The 10,488-nt window shown below is 38.9% G+C and overlaps 1 protein-coding gene across 1 annotated transcript; it reads right to left on the bottom strand.

Annotated features, from left to right (window-relative positions):
• Positions 1-4,759: 4,759 nt before the first annotated feature.
• LOC126766519 (uncharacterized) lies at positions 4,760-10,067 on the bottom strand. Its single transcript, XM_050484283.1, has 3 exons — positions 9,903-10,067; positions 4,945-5,440; positions 4,760-4,845 (listed from the first exon to the last, which is right to left on the bottom strand). Exons 1-3 carry the CDS (start codon positions 10,065-10,067, stop codon positions 4,760-4,762), a joined length of 747 nt encoding a protein of 248 aa, XP_050340240.1.
• Between the last annotated feature and the right edge of the window lie 421 nt (positions 10,068-10,488).

Here is a 10,488-nt window from a genome sequence, read left to right on the forward strand (position 1 = left end):
CGCTGGGTTTGGGACCCGCCACGTAAAAAAACACCCCCAGTGAAGAGCTATAACCAGCCTCGGATGAGAGGCCCCCCTTTTGATGACGACCATGGCAAACGAAAAAAGGACTACGAATTGAGGGAATGCACCTGGAATGTCCGGTCCCTTAATTGGGAAGGTGCCGCTGCCCAGCTGGTTGATGTCCTCGCAAAGATAAAGGCTGACATCACCGCCGTCCAAGAAATGCAATGGACGGGACAAGGACAAAGACGAGTAGGTCCTTGTGACATTTACTACAGTGGCCATATAAAGGAGCGCAAGTTTGGTGTAGGATTCGTGGTGGGAGAGAGACTCCGTCGCCGAGTACTATCATTCACTGCGGTGAATGAACGTCTAGCCACAATCCGCATCAAAGCGAGGTTCTTCAACATATCGCTGATTTGCGCCCACGCCCCGACGGAAGAGAAGGACGATGTGACCAAAGATGCCTTTTATGAGTGCTTGGTGCGGACTTATGAAAGCTGCCCCCGCCACGATGTCAAAATCGTGCTTGGCGACTTTAACACAGGGTGGGCAAAGAAGGTGTCTTTGGCACTACGGTCGGTAAATTCGGCCTCCACGACGAAACATCCCCTAATGGGTTGAGGATGATTGACTTCGACGGGGCCCGAAATATGGTTATCTGTAGTACTAGATTCCAGCATAAGAAGATTCATCAAGCTACCTGGCTGTCTCCGGATCGAAAAACTACCAACCAGATCGATCATGTTGTGATAGACGGAAGACACGTCTCCAGTGTTTTAGATGTGCGTGCGCTTGTTGCAGCTAAGATTCGCACCCGCCTCTGTGCAGCAAAAAACGCGCGCCACCAAACAAAAGGAAGGTTCGACGTCGAGAAGCTGCAATCACAACAGACAGCCGAACGATTTTCTACTCGGCTTGCACTCCTGCTCTCTGAGAGCACTCGTCAGCAACTCGGTATAAGGGACTGTTCGACGGCATTTCAAACTCCTTACGTACAGCTGCAACCGAAACCATTGGTTTTCGGAAAGTGCAAAAGAACAGCTGGTACGACGAGGAGTGCGGTGTCGCAGCGGAGAGAAAACAGGCTGCCTACCTCGCAACGTTACGATCGACCACTACACGTGCGGGATGGAATAGATACCGAGAGTTGAAGAGGGAAGCGAGACGCATTTGTAGACAGAAGAAGAAAGAGGCTGAAATGCGTGAGTACGAAGAGCTTGATAAGCTGGCCGACAGGGGTAATGCTCGAAAATTCTACGAAAAAATGCGGCGGCTTACGGAAGGTTTCAAGACCGGAGGGTATTCCTGTAGAACCCCCAAAGGTGATCTAGTCACTGATGCCCAGAGCATACTTAAATTATGGAGGGAACACTTCTCCAGCCTGCTGAATGGCAGTGAACGCACAGCACCAGGAGAAGGAGAACCCGATTCCCTAATCGATGACGATGGAGCAGACGTTCCATTACCCGACCATGAAGAAGTTCGAATAGCAATTGCCCGTCTGAAGAACAACAAAGCGGCAGGGGCCGACGGATTGCCGGCCGAGCTATTCAAACACGGCGGCGAAGAACTGATAAGGTGCATGCATCAGCTTCTTTGTAAAATATGGTCGGACGAAAGCATGCCCAACGATTGGAATTTAAGTGTGCTATGCCCAATCCATAAAAAAGGAGACCCCACAATCTGCGCCACCTACCGTGGGATTAGCCTCCTCAACATCGCATATAAGATTCTATCGAGCGTATTGTGTGAAAGATTAAAGCCCACCGTCAACAAACTGATTGGACCTTATCAGTGTGGCTTTAGACCTGGCAAATCAACAACCGACCAGATATTCATCATGCGCCAAATCTTGGAAAATACCCGTGAAAGGAGAATCGACACGCACCACCTCTTCGTCGATTTCAAAGCTGATTTCGACAGCACGAAAAGGAGCTGCCTTTATGCCGCGATGTCTGAATTTGGTATCCCCGCAAAACCAATACGGCTGTGTAAACTGACGTTGAGTAACACCAAAAGCTCTGTCAGGATCGGGAAGGACCCCTCCGAGCCGTTCGATACCAAACGAGGTTTCAGACAAGGCGACTCCCTATCGTGCGACTTCTTCAACCTGCTTCTGGAAAAATAGTTCGAGCTGCAGAACTAAATAAAGAAGGTACCATCTTCTATAAGAGTGTACAGCTGCTGGCGTATGCCGATGATATTGATATCATCGGCCTCAACACCCGCGCCGTTAGTTCTGCTTTCTCCAGACTGGACAAGGAAGCAAAAGAAATGGGTCTGGCAGTGAACGAGGGCAAGACGAAATATCTCCTGTCATCAAACAAACAGTTGGCGAGTAGGCAATTGAGAAGCAAAGTCCTCTCTCGACAAACAAAAACCAAACTCTATAAGTCACTCATAATTCCCGTCCTGCTGTATGGTGCAGAGTCTTGGACGATGTCAACAACGGATGAGTCGACGTTGCGAGTTTTCGAGAGAAAAGTTCTGCGAAAGATTTATGGTCCTTTGCGCGTTAGCCACGGCGAATACCGCATTCGATGGAACGATGAGCTGTACGAGATATACGACGCCTCCGACATAGTTCAGCGAATTAAAAGACAGCGGCTACGCTGGCTAGGTCATGTTGTCCGGATGGACGACAAAACTCCAGCTCTGAAAATATTCGACGCAGTACCCGCCGGGGAAAGCAGAGGAAGAGGAAGACCTCCACTCCGTTGGAAAGACCAAGTGGAGAAGGACCTGGCTTCGCTTGGAATATCCAATTGGCGCCACGTAGCGAAAAGAAGAAACGACTGGCGCGCTGTTGTTAACTCGGCTATAATCGCTTAAGCGGTTTCTACGCCAATTAATAAGAAAGAGAAAGATCAATTAACTTCCTTGGTTCTGCGCTAAAATTTATAACTGGTACACCAGATCATAACGATCTTATAGAAATCAAAACATCAATTAATATGCTAATAGAAAATAATAATAAACAAAAAAGCATTAATTCGCAGTTTGAGAGAATACTTGAAACACTCGATCCTAAAGCAATAAATGAGAATTTAATTATAGCAGAAATTTATAATGAATTGCAAATAATTACAAACACTATTAATTTTGCAAAAAATAACAATTTTTACTTTGGCACACTTAATTTAAATGATGTGCATGAATTAATAAAGGAGGAGTTGGATCTTCCCCTTATTAATATATTGGAATATTCTGACATCCATACTCGAAACTAAATTCAGGCTATATAATGCATACCCTTTAGCACATAAGCATGGTAAAATAGTTTTGGATCCTAAGATAGCAAAATGTAATAATTATCAAAGAATTTCAAAATGTAAGAATTATTTCAGTAGTTTTATTTGTAAATCAGAACCCTCTGATAATTCTACTACAAAAATTTTAAACGATAAATCAGCACAATGCGAAACAATTCATGAAAATAACGTTCCAATTCAAATTTTAAAAAACGGTCACATCTTGACAGATTATGAGCATTCTTGGAATAATATGCCTATCCAGGCACAATTCGGATTTCTTTGGCGCCGCGATTTGAAGGTACCGTTGGAAAGAGGAAGTCCTTCTGATTGAAAAATATAGAGGGTTATAGGTACCGCAAACGCTTATACCCTAAACGCGAGATATTCGACCTTAAAGTTCAAAAATTCGCAAAATTCGAACATTTCAAGAAGCTATTTCACCACCTTAAACCCACTTTATTCACATTTTTCTCTTCAAATTAATTAAATTACACTATAACCTTTTAAATAAATCCACATTTTACACTTTTAGCAGGTTTTTTATTTAAAAAATCTTTATTTTAAAAAATACTTTTTACACTCACTTGAACCTCATTTGTTTACCAAAAATTACGAAGAAATGGAGCGCTGCCATGTGATGACAAGGCAATTCGCTGAAATTCCTCTTTTTCGCAAAAATTCCTCTATTCATGCATATGGATATTTTCTTTTTTAAATTTATTAAGCAAATAAGTAATATTATATACATGTATTAGTGATATTATATAAAGATACTAGCTGACCCGGCAACCCGTTGTCCTGCCTGAAATTATGTGTTTTGAAATGAAAAGAAAGTTTAAATTATATTGTATCAACCATACCCGGAGAAATTGGATTTAATATTCCACATGGACCATGTATCATATGTTTTGTAATAACCTCATGTAACAGTGGGTCTTCATTATTATCGGGAATTTCTGCAGATTTCACATTATCAATTTCATTCGGTCTTATCCTCTCAACCAACCAAATGAGGATATGTGCATGTGTCAATCTGCGTTTTTACCACTCACTTGAGTACATCCAATAGCGCGTCTCGCTGAACACGCGATGCTTAACAATAAAATCCATGAGTGATTTTAATTTCATTTTGAACACCCTTGCAGTGATATCGTGGCGATCAATAGATGATTGGCTAGTAAATAATTCTTGTTGAATTTCTGTCCACTTTGGATTGCATGTGAATGTGATAAATAAATCTGGTGTGCCATAATGTCGTACATAGGACATAGCATCTTGAGCATATTCATGCATATGTCGCGGGCTTCCGACTTATGTTGCTGGGAGAATAGTTGTTCTGCCAACATTCTGTGCATTTCCATCAGCATAAATGGCGTCCCGAAGATGAATATATTCCTCGGAACGGAGTTCTGCCTGGTTCAACCTGATAAATGTCAATCGTTCAGTTTTAATTTTCACATACATATCCACAGCATATTGGTGAAATAGACGCCGACACTTTAAGATGTGATTGTCCTCATTTCCCGAACCATCAGTCTGTATGAATAATAATTCATTGAACTAACTTTTTTGTTCGTTTCAGCACCTATAAACAATTTTTTGTTGTTATTAATTTAATAATATAAATTTTAAGTTAGTAAACATATATTTTAATGTGGTAAACATATATTGTTAATTAATTTACCTGTAACTGGACTTATCATCTTACTTGAAAAATGATAGCCGTCTTCACCTTGCCAAAATAGGATAGGATATTGGAAGGCATCATATGATCGATATGTTTCAGACACACGCTGAAGTTGGTCGTTCCGTCGAAGTAAAACAATGTCTCGGTTTTCTAAATTTTCTCCCACGACGACAATAGACACTTCATCAATTGTTGGCGCATTATAACGTCCAGCATGTTGTCCTTCAGGCGCCTTATCGGCTCTGATGACAATTTTATGATTATCTGATGGCATGCGGTCTAATGCAGTTGTGAATAATGCAACTAATTCATTGTGTTGATGGAAAAATGTTTGAAGTTGTTCCACAATGGATGTTTTCACCGAGTTGTTGTGTGCGCAACGCTGATCGACTTCTCTTGCTAAATCGCCCATAAAATATATTTGCAAAAATGTATAGTGTTCATAAGGCATTGGCAATAAGGAACCTGTTCGATGATATATTTGACCCTGAATCTGCAAGAATATAAATATGTATTTACATAGGTAATTGTATAGCAAATTGTTTGTACCACCACTAAATCTCAACATTGAACAGTAGCCTTCCATGGCAGTTTTAGGTAGTAGGCTTTACCAAATATTGAAACACTTTGTAAACACATCTACTCAACACTGGCTCAACATATTTTGCACCAGCTATATGGTTGTAAAACTAAATAAAGTTGTTTGCCATTATACTTATATACCTTGAAAGTAGGCATAAAATTGTCTCCAATAACTTTTGTTGCGCCAAATGATGTCATTTGAAACCAATTATTGTATTGCTGGATATGAGTCAAAAAATGATTAGAATCTGGCCCATTTCCGGAAACCAATGAATGTAGTGGCTCTGGTGGTGGTACCAATGGCGTCAATTTGACTTGGCCGCCAATCCAACACAATCTAGGGGCTTCATTTTTGAATTTCAATACATTGCAATGTGGACATACAATATTCATTAGTCCAATAGCAACAATTTGCTCTGAACTGTAATCAATTGCCACATTATAGCAGATTGCAGCTCTGTGGGGACAACATTTCTTTGTTGATTTTGATTTCTTTGTAGTTCATTTCTTTGATTTGTTCTTATATTTCTTTGACTTGCCGTATTTCGAATTCTGCGGCCTAAGTTTGTACGTCTGGTTGGTGGCATTGTTAAAAACGAAAATCCAACTGAAAATAAAATGAACTCATATTTTTTCTGTTTAACCATGTATACCAAATTGTAATATTGTGTAGTCAGCAATATATTGTGATTAATAAACACTTATTAGCAAACAAAAAACTTCTTAGTCTTTAAAACAAAACGAACTTTATCAAAAACTTAATAAAATTTACATGAAAACAGATTACCACAATTTTTTTTTTAATTGAATGACGTTGACAATTAAATTGAATTACGTTTACATTCGTTACGCGCGTTTTTTAAAATATGCAAAATGAAATGTATATTTTTCAATCTTTCTAAGAGATTTTCTTAATATTTTTTTCCATAAGAACCTTGTACAGAGTATTAGAAAACTGCAAAAAAAAAATCAGCCAAATCGGTTCAGCCATTCACGCGTGACGCCGTGACAGCGCATGCGTTGTGCTGCGTGAAATTATGTGTTTTGAAATGAAAAAAAGTTGAATTTACGTTGTGTTAAAAATCATTTATTTTCGACTATTCTAAATTTTTTTTCAATGTAACGCAGTTTGATAAGCTACATTTTTTGGTTTCTATTCCGGTGCGTAAATGTACAGAGAAGATGGTTTTCCAACTCGGGAAAACGCCACGTATAATTTGGCCAATTTGGCATAAACATTCGTGATGGATTCATATTTCGTTGAAGTGAACTGACAAAAGGGAGGTGGAATTGATATAAACCACTGGATCCGAAATTTGCCTATTTCCAATTCTTAACGAATACGATGTAAAATGTCTTCGGCAATGTACTTTTGTTCGTGTTCCATAATTGAAGCGGCTTTGAAGGCTGATATGTCGAAATGACCATCGCGAAAAGTGTGCGCAATGACAAAAATAAAACTGAACGATGTACATTTATTAATAGCAACCGAAGGTATTAGCAATCGTAGTTTTTCGGGTGGATTATGTAAATTCGTCCTAAGGAATTAGTTGAGAACACACCTGGATGTCAATCTATTGGTTGGCCTTGCTTTCTGCGTACCTATTTCTTCGGTGATGCATTCCATGCATAATATCAAGGCATTTCCAAATAGAGCAATGTTCTCACAAACGAATCACTGACGCAAGTTGAGAAAAAACTCGTGAATGTAAATTTTGTTGTTGGAAGTGTTTCCGCTAGCTGTACTGTATTCTCTGGGTTGAAAAACTCTCTTTAGCCATTCTCCAAATGAACTGCGAAACGCACAAGAGTCGGAAAAGTCGATTTCACCAAACTACAATATCAAACATAGGCATGAGTTTTGAATGTGAATTAGACAATAGTGGCGAATATGGTACGATCCATATGTTGTCGACTTCGATATTCACTACTCTAAGCTTAATGGTAAATGTCCTGCCATTGTCGTCTGAAGAACTACGTCGATAGAGTGGATATCCATCATTTCCAGTTTGCTTTTCCGAAAGAAAAGCACGTGAATAGTGCTTCGTGCATTTATTGCAAGTTTTATATTGTGGTGTCCGCAAGGTCCATGCACCATATTGGTTTCATCACTTCGTAGAATTATGGATCTTTCGCTGCATGAGGAATTTCCCCAGAAATGATTTCATCAATTTGATCTGGTGTAACCACCATCCACCATTCAAAGAAGAATGTGTGCGTGCGGCAAACCTCTTTTTTCCAACTCAACAGAGTACATCCAGCATCTAACTGCACCATACTTGTATATACATACGTTGCTTCAAGATAAAGTCCATCAAACATCGTAGCTGTTGTTTGAAAAGTCTTGCTGTATTAACGTGATGATCGCTTTCTGATTGACAGCGATCCATAATTCCACACATATGTCATCGCATCCTGGGAGTCTCATATAGTTCATGTGTCTTGGGCTGCCATACGTTGATGGCAAAAAGAACGCCGACTGATATTAGCGCGATGTCTTCGTTGCTTCGTAACAAATTTCAATCTGTAATTGATCACTTCGTTTGAAACACACATAAAGTTTTCACTGAATAATTTTCAATAATTTTTCTTTTAAATAGCCGGAATAAAAAAGCAAGCGACCGAAATTGAACGATTCAAATAATTTACAAATCAAAATATTGAAAAAGAAAACAAAAAAGAATTCTATGAAAAGTCACTTTTTGGAAATTTCCAATTTTTCGACTTTTCCTTATGAAAAGTATATGGTTTTTTTTATATCTAACCTTTTCCAGATCCACAGCGAACAACTTCTGATTTCATGAAGATTGGTTCCGCCGTTCTCGAGCGTTAGCGTTATTAACAAACAAACAATCATTTTTACTTACATCTGTACATATGTATATACAAAATAAAACGTTTGTATGGGAAAAAGAAAAGGGCTGCTTTTAGGGGTTTTCCGGCAACTTTCGTAATTTTTTCTTACATAAGAACCTTCACCTAATAATAACAAATACAACAAAAAAAAATCAGCCAAATCGGTTCAGCCATTCACGCGTGATGCCGTGACAACGAAAACGGTTTCATTTTTATATATAAGATACCATTCGACTCTGATTTTGAGTTATTTTAAGAAAATTTCAAACATATTGAACAGATAGAATTATAAAAGTTGATAATTACTACAGTATATCGATATTGGCAACCCTGCGTTGTGAGAGAGAAGAGAGAAGGGAGTAGCGTTTTTCACGGTTCACTTATATTGCGCGCCTATAAGATAGTTCGTATCAGCTGAGTCGGGCCACGATTCTACGTTCTCCACTGTCTGGGCTATTTGCCTTTGGTTGGATGTGACAACGGAGATTTTGCATGAAGCAATAAGTGTACACATTTACATACAAAGTTGTGTATAAGCAAATTTACAAATAATAGGTTGTCAAAAAAGTCTTGCGGTATTTTCTCTAGTTGGCGCTGAAAGCGCGTAGTTCTAGTTTTATTCGTCGCATCGGGTCATGCTATACCTTTTTGGAAAAGCTCATTTCACACCCTAACACGTGTTTGATTGATTGTCGTTTCTTTTAAATCGTTCGTGAGTTATAGCGTCGCAAACATCGAGCAAAATAAAGAGAAAATACGGCATATTTTACAGTACTACTACGATAAAGGCAAAAATGCATCTCAAGCCGCCAATAAAATTTGTGCAGTTTATGAACCCGATACAGTTTCCATTTCCACCGCACAACTATGGTTTCAACGTTTTCGTTCTGGTGTAGAGGTGGTCGCAGATGCGCCACGCTCCGGAAGGCCTGTCGTCGAAAATTGCGATAAAATCGCTGAATTGGTCGAAAGAGACCGGCATAGTAGCAGCCGTAGCATCAGTCAAGAGCTGAGCATGAGCCATCAAAAATTCATTTCAATTTCAATAAAAAAAAAAAATTCAATAAAAATACCGCAAGACTTTTTTGACAACCCATTACATTATACATCTGTCATATTTGCTTACATGCACACATAATTATATTCATACAGTAGAATCCCGATTATCCGGATCAAATAAAACCAGGGGTATTCCGTATAATCGATTTCAAAGCAAATCAAACAATATTTAAATTATAATAAAGTTTTATTATGTAATAAGTTTTACAAGTGTAGTTTAGATAATATGTACGATATATAAAAACCGAGCTATAACGATAAATAATGTATTACATAATGCCTATGTAATTTAAATTTTGGTTGGAAATAACTTGTTATTGGTCTTTGACGTAAAGAATCACATCGTTTCATTACGGCCAAGTCCCTGATGCGTTTCAGTTGTAACAACTGTATGGGATCCGACACATCCTGTCTTTCAAACCACTTAAAAGCAATATCAAGAGCCTCAAAAGTAGTACATCCCCAGTTTCAGTCTCTTCTTCATCTTCCCTCTTGTTATTGTTCAAATCCTCAATGGTTTCTTCATCAGTTAATATTTGGAATCCAGGGTCTTCATTATCGCGGTTCAGCCATTCCTTAATATTTTCTTCATCGCACCCTTCACCATTGCTAAGAATTTTCATTGCTTCTGTTATTTCTTTAAAATCGTCATGCGGTTTAATTGAGGAATTTGATAGTGTTAATTTTAAAACTTTACTAGCTGACCCCGCAGCCGTTGTCCTGCGTGAAAGTATGTGTTTTGAACTGAAAAGAAAGTTAAATTTATCATTTCATTTTTGTTTTTTTTTTCTTTCAATGTAACGCAGCTTGATAAACAACATTTTTTGGTTTCTGTTCCAGTGTACATAAAAGATCGTTTTCCAACTCGTGAGCACGCCACGTATACATATCTGGCCGTGTGAAAAACATAGCATTTCCAAATTTATGCCTCACACTACGCGACTATCTTTAGGTGATTGTCATCTCACATGCAATTTTCACTGGAAACGAAATACGTTTGAACTGAAATGGGAAATCGTTAGAGCTCAAAGGACCGATCCTACT

This window comes from Bactrocera neohumeralis, unplaced genomic scaffold (assembly GCF_024586455.1).
Source record: "Bactrocera neohumeralis isolate Rockhampton unplaced genomic scaffold, APGP_CSIRO_Bneo_wtdbg2-racon-allhic-juicebox.fasta_v2 ctg1518, whole genome shotgun sequence".
Classification (NCBI taxonomy): domain Eukaryota; kingdom Metazoa; phylum Arthropoda; class Insecta; order Diptera; family Tephritidae; genus Bactrocera; species Bactrocera neohumeralis.

Bases quoted from the DNA above. Each gene is read 5' to 3' on its own strand.
- LOC126766519 (XM_050484283.1), bottom strand. From the start codon at position 10,067: ATGAAAATTCTTAGCAATGGTGAAGGGTGCGATGAAGAAAATATTAAG. The intron at 5,441-9,902 runs GTACTACTTTTG...ATATTCTTGCAG, and splicing joins AAGAGACTGAAACTGGGGAT to ATTCAGGGTCAAATATATCA. The intron at 4,846-4,944 runs GTAAATTAATTA...AATTGTTTATAG, and splicing joins GATGATAAGTCCAGTTACAG to GTGCTGAAACGAACAAAAAA.